The following is a 21,834-nucleotide window of genomic DNA, read 5'->3' as shown; positions in this document are numbered from 1 at the left end:
AAAGGCAGACCAGCAATCACGATCTCTGCAGCTGACTGCACTGGGTAATAGTTACTCAGATGGGCGATTCATCAATGTGCAGTCCGTTAGATACACAGTGCCTGACATGTTTCTATATCACAGGCTCATAGTGACATGTGTGCGCGTTACCAGGATTCCCGGAGCAGCCCCTGGAGTTTACTCCACTCACTAAGATGCTTTTTTCAACAGACAATTGTCACAGGTATCTAAGTTGTATTCAGCGGTTCAGGTGGAGGCGCCAGCAATTATCACTGCTTAGAAGGATGAAATGAAGTGTGGATTTGGACTTTCAGATAACAGACAGATTGGAAGTATTGCTATATACAGAGCAGTACCGTGTCGATGAATAGTGCCCTGTAGAATGATTCACTTTGTACCTCCACATGCTATACCATAATAAATCTTGTGGATTGATAGTTAATGCACATTGTAGCGCTGCAGGGTTCCTGACAACTTTTTTTTTTTTTGCATCTAGCATGGCTATGCCCACAGATTAATAGCTATTGGCGCTCAATATTGGCCTTGTTGCCTGGCAGGATGGACTCTCCAGTCCAGTGGACTACGAAGTTGCTGTAACGGGTCTAGTTAGAGATTTCCCTAAATTTCAGAAAATTCACAGCACTAGCTCTGTTGACGGCGAAAAAAAGAGATATTGTCATTGGGTAGAGGACACGCTCCGTCTCATTAGGTATGGCTAAAAGAGCTAACTTATTGCAACAAGTGATTAAAACAATATAAAAAGTTTATACAAAGGACTTCCAGGCCCAGCGACATTTGCTAGCCGTGACGTCTATATCTACGGAATACAGAATTTGAGGATTGTCATCAGGACTTGCCCTGGCCCCACATGAGCAATATGGACTGCAATGCTTGTAATACTTCCCTGTTCTGAAAAGGATTGTACTCAGGTTATTTATTAATTATATAATATAGTATGATACGGGGAGAGGGAATAAAGGAGTCCTAATCATCAGGAGCAAGAGTCCTCACACACCATATTTGGTGTCATGCTTCATCATCGGACAGCTCCTCGTCAGACCGGCGCTGCAATGTCTGACGGGCACCCCCGAAGGGGGGCTCTTTGCCGGAGATCTTTTGTTGTCGATGATGCCGCAGAGCCAAATATGGGTCCGTGGGGAAAAGAAAACACAAGAATAAAGGGTAAAATTGGCTCAGGACCCTCATTAAATATTTTATTCTTTGATGTTGGGAGATGGCCAAGATAAAAAAAATAGTAAGGGAGTGAAAATCGAGATAATGCTCAGACACTCACACAAGACTATCGAATAGAGGAAGACGGTAATTATCTGATGTTCCTCAGTATGCAGTGGACATGTTTCGCGTCTCTTATGGTCCAAAAGGATCCTATGACGCTTCTTCAGGACCTACTAAATCATTGGATTTCTTCAATTGAAACCAAGGCAAAAAATAGACTCCTGCAATCTAACGCTCACAGTCAAAACGTCATCAGTCACTTACTAGAATGAAACAGGACTGGCTTTTTCCTATTAGTCACCCTGAATACAAAAAGAACAGAGGTTAAAATTGCATAATCTCTTCATCAACATGAAAGAATAGTTCGATCAAGCCAATACTGAAATAGTGACAAACTGTGCAACACAACGTGATGGAGTGGAAGATAGCAGCCCATGCAGATGATATATAGGCGGGCTTACCATCTCCACTAGAGAACGGGCTTCATGGGATCACGCAGGCCTGTTGCCCGATTCACAACAGATCTGGTTATGCAGTAAGCAGAGATACACAATAAAGGAACAAAAATGTCTCTGTTACTAAATGCTAAACCAAATCATTCGCATGGTAACTGGAAACAAGTAAGCCACACTTTAAAACGCAAACTGGATGTAAAAAGCTACATATAATACATTCTGATATGCACAGAAAAAACAGCAGTCACATCGTCACGGAGTAAACAGTGATTGAAATAATTACCCCAGGTTTCAGATACATATACGTATAAACTGTTGAACTGTCACGTTCAGACTGATACTAAAAACAGAAAGAAGTGCACTCGAGAGACCCTGGTCATACAACAGGGGTCAATGTATCAAAACTATTATAGAGAGTAGCGCTAAGGGGGGGCCTGGGTGTCAGTTGCATCCTCGATCCCTCCCTATTGCTGCCAAAGTCAACCCGACAACTAAGCAAGAGGAGTCAAAGTTATGAGAGTCCCCGTTTCACCTTCGTTTGGCGAGTCACTCTTAAAGCGTGCCAAAAAACGAGACACGCGTCCCACCTATGGGACCGGTATCTAATTGTAAAAAATGTGCATTTGGTCCAAAGTAATTTTTTAGACGCGGGGCTCGAAGGCACTTACTTGCGTGTGAATCGGTGTCCGATGCAGCACCTACCCTCAGGCTACGTTCCCGAATGAGAACGAAGCCGGGTGCTCAGGGGCATAAATAGTACACGTGCAGAGCGCGCGTTGGTCAATTACTCAATTTGTTGCCTAGCAGCACCTTAAAACACACTAGACGCGATCAGAAAATAGAAAAGGGGACTTACAAGTACAATCACTGTAGTCAGGATATACATGGCGGCCATCTTAAGCTAGTATGTACATGAAGGAAACTAGTGTATGATCCAATATAGGACAGCACAATGAACTCAGACACATCCATCTAAGTGAGTGACATGATCATAGATCATTCAATATCGTAATGTGCAGTCGTTCTAATAGTCAAAATATATTCCAAAATGACGTGGTAGATGTTCCCACCATAACCCATATTACAATAATCATAAGGAGTTATAGCCAGAGGTGGGTAGTTAGTAAACTAACAGTTATCTACATTGAGAGATTAAACCAGGGTATATCGTCATTCAACCCTTGACGATGGGTGTTAAGTCTGTACACCCAGCGCTGTTCAAGTTCAAAGAGTGGGCGAGTACCTTTCAAGGCACAAGTCTGTAATACAACCCACCACATATCATCTGGTGTGTGATTAAATTCGATGAAATGGATGCTGAGTTTGGTTGTGACTCGTCCGCAGCGGATGTTGCTGCGGTGTTCATTTATCCTCACTTTCACAGCTTGTGTAGTCATCCCTACATATCGCAGATTGCATATCGCAGATTGCATGGACAGGTGATCAGGTAAATACAATTGCGAGTATTGCAATTAGTATGTTTCATCAATCGCCATGTGAGTATGGGTTCGAAATCAAGGGTGTCTGTCCCTTTAGTGAGTGAACAAACATTACAGTTTCCACATGGAAAATGGCCCTTGACTGGAGGAAGATCCCATAGAGACCTTTGACTGGTCGAAGTCATGGTGGGTCTTGGTCGAGTGTGCACTAACATATGGTTTAATCTATCAATGTAGATAACTGTTAGTTTACTAACTACCCAACTCTGGCTGTAACTCCTTATGATTATTGTAATATGGGTTATGGTGGGAACATCTACCACGTCATTTTGGAATATATTTTGACTATTAGAACGACTGCACATTACGATATTGAATGATCTATGATCATGTCACTAACTTAGATGGATGTGTCTTGAGTTCATTGTGCTGTCCTATATTAGATCATACTAGCTTAAGATGGCCGCCATGTATATCCGGACTACAGTGATTGTACTTGTAAGTCCCCTTTTCTATTTTCTGATCGCGTCTAGTGTGTTTTTAAGGTGCTGCTAGGCAACAAATTGAATAATTGACCAACGCGCGGTCTGCACGCGTACTATTTATGCCCCTGAGCACCCGGCTTCGTTCTCATTCGGGAACGTAGCCTGAGGGTAGGTGCTGCATCGGACACCGATTCACACGCAAGTAAGTGCCTTCGAGCCCCGCGTCTAAAAAATTACTTTGGACCAAATGCAAATTTTTTACAATTAGATACCGGTCCCATAGGTGGGACGCGTGTCTCGTTTTTTGGCACGCTTTAAGAGTGACTCGCCAAACGAAGGTGAAACGGGGACTCGCATAACTTTGACTCCTCTTGCTTAGTTGTCGGGTTGACTTTGGCAGCAATAGGGAGGGATCGAGGATGCAACTGACACCCAGGCCCCCCTTAGCGCTACTCTCTATAATAGTTTTGATACATTGACCCCTGTTGTATGACCAGGGTCTCTCGAGTGCACTTCTTTCTGTTTTTAGTATCCGTCTGAACGTGACAGTTCAACAGTTTATACGTATATGTATCTGAAACCTGGGGTAATTATTTCAATCACGGTTTACTCCGTGACAATGTGACTGCTGTTTTTTCTGTGCATATCAGAATGTATTATGTAGCTTTTTACATCCAGTTTGCGTTTTAAAGTGTGGCTTACTTGCTTCCAGTTACCATGCGAATGGTTTGGTTTAGCATTTAGTAACAGAGACATTTTTGTTCCTTTATTGTGTATCTCTGCTTACCGCATAACCAGATCTGTTGTGAATCGGGCAACAGGCCTGCATGATCCCATGAAGCCCGTTCTCTAGTGGAGATGGTAAGCCCGCCTATATATCATCAGCATGGGTTGCTATCTTCCACTCCATCACGTTGTGTTGCACAGTTTGTCACTATTTCAATATTGGCTTGATCGAACTATTCTTTCATGTTGATGAAGAGATTATGCAATTTTAACCTCTGTTCTTTTTGTATTCAGGGTGACTAATAGGAAAAAGCCAGTCCTGTTTCATTCTAGTAAGTGACTGATGACGTTTTGACTGTGAGCGTTAGATTGCAGGAGTCTATTTTTTGCCTTGGTTTCAATTGAAGAAATTCAATGATTTAGTGGGTCCTGAAGAAGTGTCATAGGATCCTTTTGGACCATAAGAGACGCGAAACATGTCCACCGCATACTGAGGAACATCAGATAATTACCGCCTTCCTCTATTCGATAGTCTTGTGTGAGTGTCTGAGCATTATCTCGATTTTCACTCCCTTACTATTTTTTAATCTTGGCCATCTCCCAACATCAAAGAATAAAATATTTAGTGAGGGTCCTGAGCCAATTTTACCCTTCATTCTTGTGTTTTCTTTTGCCCACGGACCCATATTTGGCTCCGCGGCATCATCGACAACAAAAGATCTCCGGCAAAGATGCCCCCTTCGGGGGTGCCCGTCAGACATTGCAGCGCCGGTCTGACAAGGAGCTGTCCGATGATGAAGCATGACACCAAATATGGTGTGTGAGGACTCTTGCTCCTGATGATTAGGACTCCTTTATTCCCCCTCCCCGTTTCCTTGGAACAGTGTATCATACTATATTATTAGGTTCTCTGGAGGGTATACACTGGACCATTAATCCTCCCATCCCTTTTCTTTGTTTGAAGTATTTATTAATTATGGCTGTCGGAACTAACCTCCTGACTGAGGTGCTTCGGTCTAGGGGTTCTACATCTGAACCCCTTTTGCCCTTCAATGAAGCCCTCACTGATGTCCTGCTGGGGCCATGGTCTAAACCCAGCACAGGGGCTCCTGTCAACAGGACAATCACCCACCGCCATAGGCCTGGGCATAATGACCCTAAATTCCTGTTCCAACACCCTGTGCCTTAGAGTTTTGTCATCCAGGTTTCTTCTTCTTCTGGCGCATTCCCTTTCGCACCCTTGGACAGGGAATCTAAAAGACTGGACGAACTTGGGAAGAAAATGTTCTCTTCTTCCAGTCTGGCATTGTGGTCGGTAAACACTGAATGCCTTTTAGGCCGCTTCTCCCATTCTTTATGGGATGCAGTTGTGCATGTGCTGCCACAGGTCCCAGAAAAGGCCCCGCCATTCTTTCCCAAGCTGTTGCTGATGGGAGGGATGCAGCCAAGTTCATGATTCGTTGTGCGCTGGACACAACAGACTTACTACGCAGATCGGTTGTGTCGACGGTGGCCTTATGGTGCCATGCTTGTTTGGGGATGTCCAGCAATCGCTTATGGACATATGCCCTTCAATGGCACGTGTCTCTTTGAAGACAAAGCTGACTCACCGCTCAAGCGTTTTAAAGAGTCCCGGGCTATGGCTCGGTCCCTTGGCCTCACAACTGTTCCTCGCCTCTCAGTCTGCTTTTTGTCCCTTTTGTGGCTACAGAAGAGGTACCAAACTGCATTCATAATCCCCAGCCACTGTGCCGCGCGTGCTTCCCAGCCTCTGCTTGGACGAGGACGCGGGATCCAATGTTCCCGTGGATCAGGGAGCCAGCAGTCGACTCAGTCCACCACTCACCCTCGCTGCAGCCTCCAAACTTTCCTAGTCTGTCACTCCATCACGGACCAGTTGGAGGCAGGATTAGTCATCACCTGTCCCACTAGGAATCCATCATGACAGACAGGTGGGATTTGCAAATTGTCCAAAGGGGCTACTCCCTTCCCTTCGAGACTACCCCTCTGACCATCCCACCATCCTATGATTGGATGATGGAGAATCACTTGGCACATCTCCATGAGGAAGTTACGGCTCTTCTGGCCAAGGGAGCCATAGAGAGGGTTCCTGTGCCAGAAGTAGGTCGTGGTTGTTGTTCCATCTACTTTCCGGTGTCCAAAAAGACTCAGTCTCTTCCTCAGGAAGAAGTTCAAAATGCTCACTCTGGCTCAGGTCCTATCTGCCCTGGAGATTGGATGATAGATTTGGACTTGCAGGACGCCTACTTTCATATTTTTGTCCTGGCTCCCACAGACGTTACTTGGGGTTCGTGGTATGTCACAAGAAATGTCAGTTCGCCGTGCTCCCCTTTGGCCTTTCCAGCGCCACCTTGGTGCTTACGAAAGTGATGGTGGTGGTCGCAACTCATCTGCGCCTGCTAGATAGGAGTTTCAGTCTTCCCCTACCTCGACGGCAGGCTGTTGTCTTCCCACCTCCAGACTACGCCAAACCTCCTGTATTCACTTGGGATCCCTATAAAAGTGCCAAAGTCACACCTTACTCCCTCCTAGACGCTCCTTTTCAAAGGAGCTGTTCTGGGCACAGTACAGTTTCAGGACTATCCTCCAGAGTCCGGTATATTCAGCCTATGATGCCAATGTTTCAGCCTGTGTCCTGGGTTTCTGTGAGAATGACTTTGAGGCTGCTGGGCCTCCTGCTGGTTACATATGCCAGGTTGCATATGCAGGCTCTGCAGTGGAACCTGAAGTTCCAGAGAGCGCAGCATCAGGGGAATCTCTCCGACATGGTCCAGATCTTGGAGGGAACTGCGCAACATCTGCAGTGGTGGCTTTTGAACCGCAATTGAGTGAAAGGCAGATCCCTCTCTCTTCCCCAACCAGATCCAGGGGTGTGGAATTTATTAAAATATCTACTTGTCCAGTGGACAGGTTGCTTCTCAAATCTACTTGTCCTGTAAAAAGATCTACTTGTCCCTTTGGTGCCATGTAGTGTGGCGACAAATTATGGCAGCAATCTCATTATGTAAGTGCTCTGATAATAGCCTCTCTGATTATGCCAGGGCTACTACCATAGTAGGGCTTGAATAATTGCAGTTTCAATCCCTACTGTAGCAATTTCCTTATTTTGCCACCTTTCTGCAGATCTACATACTGGGGCTGGAGGAAGCAGTAAGCAATAGTTCTAGGGCTGGAATGCCTTTGAGTCTGCAAACCTACTAACCTGCATGTTTTAAAGATTTTTACCAGCTTCTCTCTAATATTTTCCCATAATAAGAAAGGTTGGACATTTACTCCTGACAATGGCAGAATTAGAACTTCTTCCAGGGTTGGGAAGAAAGTGGCTGGAGGGAAAATGAACTTGCAAATGCTCAATAGATTTTTACATGAGCAAATCTACACATCGTATTTACCCATGCTAAAATACAGTTCACAAATATTTTATAGGGGTATGACATATACCATGGGTGCACTTTTGTGACTTTCTTTAAGAATTTGGGGCCACATGTAGGTAGGTTCAGATTTGCGACCTGCAAATTGCGAGTCGCAAATCCGAATGTAGGATGGTGTCCCTGACACCATCTGTGATTCGCAAGGGCTTCGCAAATGCCCATCTCATGAATAATCATGAGGTGGGTCGCAATTTGCGACCCCCTCGCGAATGGCGGCCCTCACAGGGATGGGGGCCTGCTGCAGACAGCAGACCACCATGTCTGTGACTGCTTTTCAATAAAGCAGTTTTTTTTTTTTGTATTGAAGCCAGTTTTCCTCAAAGGAAAACGATATGCATAACAAAAATGAAAAATGACAAATGAAACGTTTTTGTTTCATTTTTTCAGAGCAGGCAGTGGTCCACAGGACCACTGCCTGCTCTGCAAAAATGTTTACAGTGACATTCACAATGGGGAAGGGGTCCCATGGGGATCCCTTCCCTTTTGCGAAAGTGTTAGCACCCATTTGAAATGGGTGCAAACTGCGATTGGTTTGCGCCCGCGGTCACAAAACAATCCTACATTGCACTGCGAGTCGCAATTAGGAAGGGAACACCCCTTACTAATTGCGAATCGCAAACCCGTTTTGCGATTCTGTAACCAGGTTACCGAATCGCAAAACTGGGTTTGTGCATCGCAATGTGCTTTTTGCACGTCGTAAACAGCGAAAGTCGCTGTTTGCGACATGCAAAAAGCTACCTACATGTGGGTCTTGGTCCCTAATTAGGTCTGGTGTTAACAAAGACATTTTGTTTTTATTAAACTTCTATTTCTGTCTCTTTCGGCCGGCTTTACTGTGAGTGATCACATTCTGCTCTTCCACAAGGAGCATATTGCCACACAAAGTAGTTTTGTTCAGTGTCAGGAACTACAGTGGCAATCAGTGACGTAACGAAACTGGAGGGTGCCCCTTTGTAAAGAACATGGAGGAGCCCCCTCTCCAGACTCACTCAGGGCAGGTGCTGTGCTGAAGGGGCCCCCTGGAGGGCGGCTGCTGGGCCTTTGTTATGCCGCTGGTGTGCTTTTAGAGTTCAAAACTTTTTTGGGGGGGGGGGGGGTTTGCCAGTGTTTGTTACAATGTTGAGGGCCTGGTAGCTCCCACAACAATAAAGTGTTACAAAAGCCATGTCAAAACAAGACACGCATTGATGAAACTAAAAGACTTATAAAAATATGTCAGATCAGTTGGCTTTGTCCATGTTTGTTTATTTTCATGCTTCCCATAATCGTGTTGAAAATGGTTACACTGATTTTCCATTAGAAATATTTTTGGGAAATACTAGCATGCATCAACACATTTTACTAAATGACACTTCATTTGCATATAATCAGAGAGCATTCTGGGAGCATTATACTTAGCCTCATAGCCTAAACTTTTCAAACATGTGTATACACGTTTTTTTTTTTTTGTACTGGAACCAACGTTAGTAGTGAAGTGTGACCTTAAAGCATTTATTTACAGCACTCACCCTAATAATGAAGGCTTTCAAATAATGAACCATAAATACAAGTTCGAACAGCATTGTCTTTTGGAAACACATTACCTCAAATGCAGAGAGGTCCACTCTCTGTAATCAGGCAGCCAAAGGGCTTGTGCTGCAGGGGGTTGGGCCTACTTGTCCCAAGGACAAAGTAAACATAAAAACTTGTTGCCCTTGACCCCAAACAAGATGTCCCGGGCGTCGGGCGATAGGAATTCCACATCCCTGCAGATCTCACAGTAGTGGCAGATGCGTCACTCCTGGGATGGGGCAGCCACATGGGGGAGGCGGAGATAGAGGCCTCTGGTCTCTGGCGGAGTCCGGGTTCCACATAAACCTTCTAAAGCTCAGGGTGATCAGGCTTGCATTGAAAGCATTCCCTCCCTCTCTCAAAGGGAAAGTGGTGCAGGTGTTCACGGACAGCACCACTGCCATGTGGTACTGCAGGAAACAGGGTGGGGTGGGGTTGTGGGCCCTTTGTCAGGAGGCTCTGCACCTCTGGGCATGGCTGGAACATCAGGGCATATCCCTGGTGTTTCAACATTTGGCAGGCTCCCTAAATGCATTCCCTAACGGATTATCTGGTAGAGACATATTCTAGTTGATGATTTCTTACCGACCCACCCATCAGCCCAGCTCTGCGAACTGATTTTTAGGGAATTCTCCCCTTTTTAGGGTCTTACTTCTGGTGCACCTGGATCAGTGTTCTTTATGGCTCTGCGCTTCTGGTGTGGGAAGACTTGGAAAAAAAAACTGATGTCAGCACACCTAGGTGGCACCTATATACGAGCGTGACGTAAGTCACAGCGACCATGACAGGCGCAGAGTCTGGAGACGCCATCTGACGGCGCACAAGGGTACTGCTCAAAGAAAACTCTTCAGATCCAGTCTGACGCCTGGGGGAAATTCTAAGGTAAAGAATCTGCAGCTACAGTATGCCTCTACCAGATAATTTGTTACCGAAGGTAAGTAGCTTTTTGTACGTCAGTGAAGATTCAGTGATGGAGGAACTTTTGTGTATATTCCTACTTCTTTTCATGTGAATCTTTTTGGAAGTAATAAAGAACCATCTCCTCCCTTGCTGTGCATAAGGATGACAGTTCGTGTGATGTGGATCCTACCAATATTTATGCCTTTATGAAGTAGTTGCCACTCAAGGCATGATGGAATACTGGAAATGCTGGCTTCCTTAGAACCGCAGTGTCATATTTCAGTTTATGGAAGCTTTTGCCTTTCTCACTCTTGTCTCTAGTTTTATTTCCTTTATTCCTATAAAAGAGTTGATAAAACCCCCTTGTTTGATACTAGACATTTGTTAGGGTCGAGTCTGCCAGTGCATGCGCTTGCGCATATGTCTCATATGAGAGATACTGTTATGTTCAGTACAGGGCTTGGAGCCCGTCTAATGCTAACCATTTGTTGGTTTGCATGGCACTCTTCCTTTACAGCCTTGTAATTCATCAAGGCATGTCCGGTATCATTTCCGTTCCGCTTTGTGTATCAGGGATCAAGCACTTATTCATTCTAACTTAATTAGTGCCCGTCTGCTGTATCCGACGTGAGCGAGGTACTATTTTGTTCCAACTTCAGGTGGCCACCAAACTGAAAGCCTGTTACTGACAAAAACATGCCCAGCAGGACAAACATAATTGCAAAGATTTGTTTTAAAGCTAACATTATTTTATTTGGTTAAGTCGTCTTTTCTCAGTTTCCACTCATGTTTTCAAAGGATGACAATTAACTTGTTCGAAATTTGCGAGGCCCATTCCATTACAAATGCTTGTTTTATTTTGGGTTAGCTTATAAAACACAAAAAAGATTGAAATTCTGTCAATGTAGCCTTTATGTGATTAAGGGGGAGGCAGATCAATCTATTTTTCAAGAGATAATTTATTTATTTATTTATATATATATATATGTATGTATGTGTGTGTGTGTGTATATATATATATATATATATATATATATATATTTTTTTTTTTTTTTTAAATGAAATACAGGTTCATTGTATTTGAATTTAGTGAGTTTCCCGTGATGAGAAATGAGATCACAAATAAGGTTTGTTTGTGATAAATTGCACTGCCGGCCACCTCAATTAGTTGAGCTTCATTGCTTTTTGAATCAACTAGAATATATAAAGTAAAAAAACAATGTGTTTTATCAATTGATTCTCATGGGTTATTTATTTTATTTTTCCTCCTTTTTTTTTTTTTTTTCATTTGTATAGCAACACCGGAGCCTGGTGAGGATCCCAGAGTCACAAGGGCCAAGTATTTTATTAGAGATGAGTTTCTTGTAAGTATTTAACCCGTTTTGTGCCTACCTTTCTTGCTATGTATGTTTCCAACCTTATTTTTGTTGAATGGAATGGTTTATGAGAGGCATGTACAACAGCATTTTGTCTGTTCCAATTGTTGAGTGGGAAGGCAACATTGATTTTGTGCTAGATGTCACCATTTATGGATTCATCCCAGAACCCTTCACTGCTGGTAATGACTATTTATTTTAAGCATCATTGCGTTTCTGGAAAGAGTGACAGTGTATACATGAGATTTGGACTGCTTTTGCGTTGTGTTTTAGTGACTGTGTTTGCTAATCCAAAGGATTCTCGCAAAAGATGACTCGATAATTCAACAAGTTTGCCATAAATCTATATTTCTATCATAAACGTAAAACCAGCCCAGGTTTCCTATCATTGTACCCAATGTAACAGCATACATGTCGCCTTTGTGCTTTCAATATGCTTAGGATCTTCTTTATTAAGGAAAAATTATTTGTGAGTGATAGATTCATAAATCTGACAGATCTCTTGGATGTTGTTGTGCTGCAACAAGGCTAGTTTTCTCACAATCAGTTGTGTAATATGTTTAGGGAGAAAAAACATAAGCAATAGAACAACTGCTTGCAAAGGCCTTATGGGTTTTGAAACTGATGGCTGCTTTAAAGAAGCATTCAGTTTTCAGCAAGCTATAGCCATTAACATCTGACATGTTTTTATATGTAATTTGAGGAAGCAGGGTTTGGGATAGGTGTATGTTGCAAGTTTGCTTTTGGTGCCCAGATAAAATAATGTATGACTGCATTTGTGGCTGAAGACACACATGCTCTGCATATGTCTTTTGCAACGTTCAATTCCTTTTGGATTTGGGTTCCTGATTTTACCATAGTTCTGAGTGAGAAGGTCCAGGTTGAGGGTAAACCTCTCATGAGGAACGACTGATAGCTCTATCAGAGTAGAGAACCACGACTGTCTGGCCCACGTGGAGGTCACTATATCAATGTGAGGGACGTTTGCCTGAGTTTCGCAACCAGAAACTGAAGGGGAAGGAGAGTTAGAAAAGTGCAGGCGAATATCTCTGACCAGTTCATCAGAAGAGCATTGCCCTTAAACTGGGGGTGTGGGAACCTGGAGGCGAAGTGTGGGCATTTTGCGTTTTGATTTGAAAATAGGTGTTCGATGGCATATGTTGCTGCAGATACACATGTTTGGCACAGTCCGCTGCCTGGTGTTGGGCTCGGAGTATTACAAGTTGTTTTTCTTCGAAGAAGTCTTTTTGGTCACGGGACCGAAGGACTCCTCCCTCCTCGGCTCCATTGCGCATGGGCGTCGACTCCATCTTAGATTGTTTTTTTCCGCTGTCGGGTTCGGACGTATTCCTTTTCGCTCCGTGTTTCGGTTCGGAAAGTTAGTCAGAATCTCGGAAGAAAGCGTCGGTATTGTTCCGTTCGGTATCGGGATAGTTAGGTACATCGACACCGATCATCGGAAGACTTTGGGGTAGTTTCGATCCCCCAACGGGGCCTGGTCGGCCCGACCGCGTGCGACATCGAAGCCGATGGAACGGACCCCGTTTCGTTTCTGCCCAAAATGTCACAGTAAGTATCCTTATACAGATCAGCACTTGGTCTGTAACTTGTGCTTGTCCCCCGAGCACAAGGAGGATACCTGTGAAGCCTGTCGAGCCTTCCGGTCCAGAAAAACACTCCGGGACCGAAGAGCCAGGCGTCAACAAATGGCGTCCACGTCGACAAAACAACGTTTCGACGAGGAAGAGGAAACATTCTCGGTTCCGGAATCAGAATCCGGAGACTCCGACGTCGAACAACAGCAACAAACTGTGAGTAAGACGTCGAAAAGTAAATCCATCGACAAACCGAAAGCCCAGGGGACGCCACTGCCAACAGGCCATGGCTCGACCCATAAAACAGGCGACCCGTCGAAGGCGCCGAAAAAGGGCACGCCCATAGCGAAGACACCCGACTCCGGTCGAGGGACCGCCATGGAGCAACCTCGGAGCCGAGAAAGCGGCTCCGAGAGACAAAAACAAGATACCGGCACCGAAAAACATCGGCACCGAGAATCCATGCCGAAAGGAACAAAAATTCTGTCGGTGCCGAAACCGAAAAAAGATTCTCTCTCGGCGCCGAAAAATACCACACCTTCATCCTACTCAGAGGAACAAGGAATAAGTGGCCAAATGCACAGATTTGGACAAGAGCTCCAAAGTGTAGAATCGGACTACACACAAAAGAGACTGTACATCCAGCACGACACAGGGAAGATATCAACCCTTCCCCCAATCATGAGAAAAAGAAGGATCGGACTTCCAAAGGATGACGCACAACCACAAGCCAAAGTGGTTAAAAAAGTCACGCCTCCGCCCTCTCCACCACAGGCATCGCCGGCACAAACACCGCCACAAATGCACTCACCAGCGCAAACTACCATAAGTCATGACGATCAGGATCAAGACGCTTGGGACCTGTATGACACCCCAGTGCCGGACAATGATCCCGAGTCATACCCCACAAAGCCGTCACCGCCAGAGGACAGTACCTCATACTCGCAACTGGTGGCTAGGGCAGCAGAATTCCACAATGTCCAACTGCATTCCGATCCTATAGAGGATGATTTTTTATTTAACACCCTCTCGGCTACACACAGCCAATATCAATGTCTCCCAATGCTACCAGGGATGTTACGGCACGCAAAACAAATTTTTGAAGAGCCCGTAAAATCAAGAGCCATCACCCCAAGGGTGGATAAGAAATACAAACCACCACCCACAGACCCAGTGTTTATTACTTCGCAGTTACCACCTGACTCCGTGGTAGTAGGGGCAGCTCGCAAGAGAGCAAATTCACATACATCTGGCGACGCCCCACCTCCGGACAAAGAAAGCCGAAAATTTGATGCGGCAGGGAAAAGAGTAGCATCACAGGCAGCCAACCAGTGGCGCATCGCAAATTCACAAGCGCTGCTGGCCAGATATGACCGCGCACACTGGGACGAGATGCAACTTCTCGTAGACCATCTTCCCCAGGAATACCAAAAAAGGGCGCAGCAAATAGTGGAAGAGGGACAAACGATCTCAAACAATCAAATCCGCTCTTCACTAGACGCCCCCGATACTGCAGCAAGAACAGTCAACACTGCTGTCACCATAAGGAGACACGCTTGGCTACGCACTTCAGGCTTCAAACCTGAAATCCAGCAGGCTGTCCTTAATATGCCCTTCAACGAGAAAAAACTTTTTGGCTCTGAAGTGGATACAGCCATTGAAAAACTTAAAAAGGACACAGACACGGCCAAGGCCATGGGCGCACTCTACTCCCCGCAGAGCAGAGGCTCTTTCAGAAAAACTCCATTTAGAGGGGGGTTTCGTGGCCAACCCACAGACACCACCAGCCAACAAACAAGAACCACACCATATCAGGGTTCCTTCCAAAGGGGAGGTTTCAGGGGATATCGGGGGGGTCAATTCCCAAGGAGTAGGGGAAGATTCCAGACTCCAAAAACACCTCCACCTAAACAGTGACTTTCAAGTCACGCAACCCCTTCACTCAACACCAGTGGGGGGAAGACTAAGCCAATTCTACCAATCTTGGCAACAGATTACAACAGACAATTGGGTATTAGCAATAATCCAACATGGCTATTGCATAGAATTCCACAACTTCCCACCAAACATCCCCCCCAAAACACGCAAAATGTCACCACAACATTTAGAACTTTTAGGACTAGAAGTTCAAGCACTACTGCAAAAGGATGCAATAGAGTTAGTACCAGTACAACAAAAAAACACAGGAGTTTACTCCCTGTACTTTCTAATTCCAAAAAAAGACAAAACATTAAGACCAATATTAGATCTCAGGACACTAAATACCTACATCATATCGGACCATTTTCACATGGTCACACTACAAGACATCATTCCACTGCTCAAACAGCAAGATTACATGACCACATTAGACCTAAAGGATGCGTACTTTCATATACCAATACACCCTTCTCACAGAAAGTACCTACGGTTCGTATTCAAAGGAATACATTACCAATTCAAGGTGTTGCCATTCGGAATAACAACTGCACCAAGAGTGTTCACAAAATGTCTAGCAGTAGTAGCAGCACACATCAGGAGACAACAGATACATGTGTTCCCTTACCTAGACGATTGGCTAATCAAGACCAACACAGTAAAAAAATGCGCAAACGACACCACATTTGTCATACAAACCCTTCACAAACTGGGGTTTTCCATCAACTATACAAAATCACACCTAGAACCGTGTCAAACACAACAATATCTAGGAGCAACCATCAACACATCAAAAGGAATTGCCACTCCAAGTCCACAAAGAGTGCAGGCATTCCACAAGGTAATAAGTGCTATGTTTCCAAACCAAAAGATACAAGCAAAACATGTGCTAAAACTTCTAGGCATGATGTCATCATGCATAGCCATTGTCCCAAACGCAAGACTACACATGCGACCCTTACAACAGTGTCTAGCATCACAATGGTCACAGGCACAGGGTCAACTTCAAAATCTGGTGTTGGTAGACCGCCAAACATACCTCTCGCTTCTATGGTGGAACAGCAAAAATGTAAACAAAGGGCGGACATTTCAGGACCCAGTGCCTCAATACGTTATAACAACAGATGCTTCCATGACAGGGTGGGGAGCACACCTCAATCACCACAGCATTCAAAGACAATGGGATATACACGAAACAAAATTTCATATCAATTACCTAGAACTGTTAGCAGTATTTCTAGCGTTAAAAGCCTTCCAACCCATAATAACACACAAATACATTCTTGTCAAAACAGACAACATGACAACAATGTATTATTTAAACAAACAAGGAGGAACACACTCAACACAATTGTGCCTCCTAACACAAAAAATTTGGCAGTGGGCGATTCACAACAACATTCGCCTAATAGCACAATTTATTCCAGGAATACAAAACCAACTAGCAGACAACCTTTCGCGAGACCACCAACAAGTCCACGAATGGGAAATTCACCCCCAAGTTCTGAACAAGTACTTTCAAATTTGGGGAACACCCCAGATAGATTTGTTCGCAACAAAAGAAAACTCAAAATGCCAAAACTTCGCATCCAGGTACCCACACCGCGAATCACAAGGCAATGCTCTATGGATGAGTTGGTCAGGGATATTTGCGTACGCTTTTCTCCCTCTCCTTCCATATCTAGTAAACAAGTTGAGTCAAAACCAACTCAAACTCATACTGATAGCACCCACATGGGCAAGACAACCTTGGTATACAACTCTACTAGACCTTTCACTAGTACCGCATGTCAAACTACCCAACAGGCCAGATCTGTTAACACAACACAAACAACAGATCAGGCATCCAAACCCAGCATCATTGAATCTGGCAATTTGGCTCCTGAAATCCTAGAATTCGGACACTTAGACCTCACACAAGAATGCATGGAGGTCATAAAACAAGCTAGAAAACCTTCCACTAGACACTGCTATGCATCTAAGTGGAAAAGATTTGTTTACTACTGCCATGCCAATCAAATACAACCATTACATGCCTCTACTAAAGACATAGTAGGATACTTACTACATTTGCAAAAAGCAAATCTCGCTTTTTCATCTATAAAAATACACCTCGCAGCAATATCTGCTTACCTACAAACTACTCATTCATCGTCTCTATTTAGAATACCAGTTATTAAAGCATTCATGGAAGGGCTAAAAAGAATTATACCACCAAGAACACCACCAGTTCCTTCATGGAATCTTAACATCGTCTTAACAAGACTCATGGGTCCACCTTTCGAACCCATGCATTCCTGTGAAATGCAATATCTAACCTGGAAGGTCGCATTTCTCATTGCAATCACATCCCTCAGAAGAGTAAGTGAAATACAGGCATTTACCATACAAGAACCATTTATTCAAATACACAACAATAAAATAGTTCTAAGAACAAATCCAAAATTTCTGCCAAAAGTAATCTCACCATTCCATTTAAATCAAACAGTTGAATTGCCAGTGTTCTTCCCACAACCAAATTCTGTGGCTGAAAGGGCACTACATACATTAGACATCAAAAGAGCACTAATGTATTACATTGACAGAACAAAGCTAATCAGGAAAACAAAACAACTGTTCATAGCTTTTCAAAAACCACACATAGGAAATCCAATCTCTAAACAAGGCATTGCTAGATGGATAGTCAGATGCATTCAAACATGCTATCTTAAAGCCAAAAGAGAATTGCCTATTACACCAAAGGCACACTCAACCAGAAAGAAAGGTGCTACAATGGCCTTTCTAGGAAACATTCCTATGAGCGAAATATGTAAGGCTGCAACCTGGTCTACGCCTCATACGTTTACTAAACACTACTGTGTAGACGTACTAAATGCACAACAAGCTACAGTGGGCCAAGCTGTACTAAGAACATTATTCCAAACTACTTCAACTCCTACAGGCTAAACCACCGCTTTTAGGGGAGGTAACTGCTTTATAGTCTATGCCAAACATGTATATCTGCAGCAACATATGCCATCGAACTGAAAATGTCACTTACCCAGTGTACATCTGTTCGTGGCATTAGTCGCTGCAGATTCACATGTACCCTCCCACCTCCCCGGGAAGCCTGTAGCCGTTTAGAAGTAGATCATAAATCTTAAACATCTGAACATTTGTAAATAATTATTAGAAACTCTTAACGTACATACATATTCACTCCATTGCATGGGCACTATTTATACCAAACAACTCCATCCTCACCCTCTGCGGGGAAAACAATCTAAGATGGAGTCGACGCCCATGCGCAATGGAGCCGAGGAGGGAGGAGTCCTTCGGTCCCGTGACCAAAAAGACTTCTTCGAAGAAAAACAACTTGTAATACTCCGAGCCCAACACCAGGCAGCGGACTGTGCCAAACATGTGAATCTGCAGCGACTAATGCCACGAACAGATGTACACTGGGTAAGTGACATTTTCATTGTGTCTGGAAACCCCCACTTTTGGAAGTAGGGAAGCAGGACTCAAGGTTGGAGTTTCCATTCGTGGACTTGTTGCTGCATCATACTGAGGGCGTCAGCAAAGTTGTTATGCGTCCCTCTGAGGTGTTCCACTAACCGGTTAATGTTGCGGCAAATGTCCCAGTGCCAGATTGTCTGCATAAGAGGAGTGTGTTGCAGAGTGTGTGTCCCTGCTGTTCCTGCACATAATACATGGTTGTCATGTTGTCTGTGCGTATGAGGAATACATTGTTGATTAGGTGAACTTTGAACGCTAGGTGAAAAACTAGATCCTCTAGGTAACTGGTGTGCATAGTGTGATGTGTAGGATCCCACTGACCCTGGACTGTGAGATTTTGAAGGTGAGTGCCCCACCCTGTCGGAGAGTGGTCTGTGGGTAGAATGATCTGTGGAACAAGGTCTAGGAAAGGCTCCCCTATCTAGAGATTGGTTTTGTTCCACCGCTGCAGAGAATGATGGGTGCGTCTGTCTACCAACACAGGATCTTCTAGACTACCAACACAAGATCTTCTAGAGACCATTGGCGTGCTAGACATTCCTGCACCGGACGCATGTGAAGACAGGAATGTGACACAATGACAGTGAAGAGGTCATCATGCCTAGAAGCCTCACAGCACATTTTACTGAGAAATTAGAAAGTTGTGTCTGAAGGTTTTGTATCCTTGCTGCATTGGGGTAGGCTAGTTCCTATTTGCGTGTTCAGAATGGTCCCTAGATAGGGCTGGATCTGTAGAACATTCAGGTGTGACTTTTGGAAATAGATAGTGAAACCTAAGGGATGAAGCAAGTCTATGGTGATTTGAATGTGGTGCAGACATGGTGTGAGGGTACTGGCTGTGATGAGCTAGTCCAGATATGAGAAGACGTGGATATTTTGTGCGTGCAAGTGAGGTGCGACAACTGACAGGCATTTTGTGATTCGAAGGGGAGTAATTCAAATTGGTAATTTTGTCCTGCTATCACAAATCTGAGATATTTGCGATGTGCTGGTTGTATAGGAATGTGAAAATAGGCATCCTTTTGATCTACTGCTAAGAAAGTCACCTTGTTGAAGCAGTGTGATTTATGTCCTGAAGTGTGACCATGTGAAAATGTTCTGACAGGATTTAGTGATTTAAAGGGCTGAGATCTAGAATAGGCCTTGAGGAGCTGTCTCTTTTTGGGATGTGAAAATATAGGAAGTATACTCCTGTACCTTGATGGTGCGGAGGAACTGGTTCTGTCGATCCTTTGCTTAGTAAGTCCTGCATTTCCTTGTTTGAGCAGAATGACACATTCTGCTGAAAGCTTGTGAGTGGGAGGGGGAATGTTTAGAGACGTGGTAATGAGCTCCAGACAGTAACCATGTTGGACAATATCCAGCACCCATTGATGTTTTGTAATATTTTGCCATTAATGGCAAAAGAACTGAAGACGTCCTTCGACATGTGTTAAGTAGTCGTAGGGAAGGTGAAGGGAGTCACTGCTTTGAGGCATTGGAAGAGCCTCTAGGGAAGGGTGTTTTCCCCAGCCTCTGGTATTATTTTGGAGGCTGTTTATATAATGGCCAACGAAAGCCCCACCTGAAGTAGGCCTTTGGAGAACTCTCATGGACTTGACCACCCTATTTGCTTTTTTCATTTTTTTCAAGCGCTTCATCGACCTGCAGGCCAAAAGAGAGCTCCACATCAAAAGGTACATTAAGGATGGTATGCTGTGGGGGGGTCTGAGCTATCCTGCCGGCAAGATGGCCGTCACAGCATGAGGCTCTGCCAGACTTAGGGCTATTATTTTTTATTTCCCCTGATACAGCGGTGTTAAGAGGTACTCCCCCCCCCCCCCCCCCCCCCCCCCCCCCCCCCCCCACCGGAGGCCTTTTTGACTGGACTGGGCTTCCCCCGGTCTGTGAATTTGCCGGCTTGCTGCTCTGTGGGGTGGCGGAGGGCCTGCGGGGGAGCGGTGCGCTCGGCTCGGATGAGCCGCCGCGGGCTGCTGTGGGGGCCGAGGAGGGGTTCCCTTGCGCCCCCGCCGGAACGAGGTGAGAGGAGGTGCTGCTTGGGGGGCCTTCGGCGGTCTTGCCGGGCTGCGGCCCCCATGTGAAGCTGTAGGCCCGGGTTGGGCCTGGGTGCCGCGCGGCTGCCTGGTGCCGCGCACTGCGGGAGCGAGGCCTTCCCGTCCTGGAGTTGGCAGGTCTGACGGTGGTGCTGGGCCCGAAGGTGGCAGTGGCATTTTGTACTACTGCTGCCCATTGTTGTTCTGTTGGAGGCCGCGGAGGATTTTTCTTTTCCTTCTTTTTGGCGCTTGTGGAGAGCTGAGGGAGCATTCGGATTACCTCCCGCGCATTTAAGGAGACGACTGCTGGCGTTGCTGCTGTTGGGCACTTACCTCTGGAGGAGTGCGGCTGTCGGCGGTGCGCTTTGACCAGTGGCTAGAGACCCCTCTGAGGGTCGTCAGTTGGTCTTTTGCCTGCTGTGGTCTCGTCTGCCTTTGGGCTCTTGGTGGAGCGTCTAGGGCTGGGCTTCACGCGGAAGCCGCAATGGGTAAGGCGGAGCAGCACCAGGCCAAGCTTTCCTTTGAGGGCGGTAAACGGAAGGGGAGCACCACCGCGCTGCAGTCTGGTGAGGTGAAGAAGGACGATGGGCCCTCTGTGGTCTCTGTTAAATCCATGTTTATGGATCTTAAGAGTAGCTTGGCTGGAATAGACGCCAAGTTGGATTATTTGACAGAGCAGATGCACAGCATCAGGGCTCGGGTAGATGAGCATGATGCTCGGTTTGAGCAGCTGGAGTAGCGCACCTCGGAGATGGAGGATCAGCGGCACGGGGAGAGAGAGCGCTTGCTGCAGATGGAGCGAGTGCTGGAGGTCATCAGGAACAAGAATGAAGATTTGGAGGCACGGTCCCGGTGTAATAACGTTCGGTTGATTGGCCTTCCTGAATCCACGGACATGGGTAGGATGGAAGACTTTGTGGAGAAAATGCTCGCTGATTTGTTTCCAGGTGAGCTTTCTCATATGCTGGTGGTGGAGAGGGCTCATAGGTTGCTGGGCCCTAGGCCCCCTCCTGGGACCCCACCACGACCTGTTATTTTTCACCTTTTGAATTATCGCGACCGCGATGCTGTGCTGCGACTGGCTCGGGACCGTCGTCCGGTGGTGTACAGAAACACTGAGCTGCAACTTTTTCCGGACTAAACTCGGAGTGTGCAGGTTACGAGTAAGGCG

At 45.4% G+C, this 21,834-nt stretch overlaps 1 protein-coding gene across 4 annotated transcripts in view; it reads left to right on the top strand.

Annotated features, from left to right (window-relative positions):
* Positions 1 to 21,834, top strand: part of GNAS (GNAS complex locus) — a 788,088-nt gene that overhangs the window by 744,761 nt on the left and 21,493 nt on the right. For all 4 annotated transcript variants that reach the window (XM_069243430.1, XM_069243431.1, XM_069243433.1 and 1 more), the window contains one exon: positions 11,541 to 11,608. In XM_069243430.1, the coding sequence (XP_069099531.1) occupies positions 11,541 to 11,608 (68 nt within the window). The remainder of the gene's footprint in view (positions 1 to 11,540; positions 11,609 to 21,834) is intronic.

The sequence above is a fragment of the Pleurodeles waltl genome, chromosome 7 (assembly GCF_031143425.1).
Source record: "Pleurodeles waltl isolate 20211129_DDA chromosome 7, aPleWal1.hap1.20221129, whole genome shotgun sequence".
Classification (NCBI taxonomy): Eukaryota; Metazoa; Chordata; class Amphibia; order Caudata; family Salamandridae; genus Pleurodeles; species Pleurodeles waltl.
Note: the sequence above shows the minus strand (reverse complement) of the source record. Positions and strands in the feature narration are given on the sequence as shown.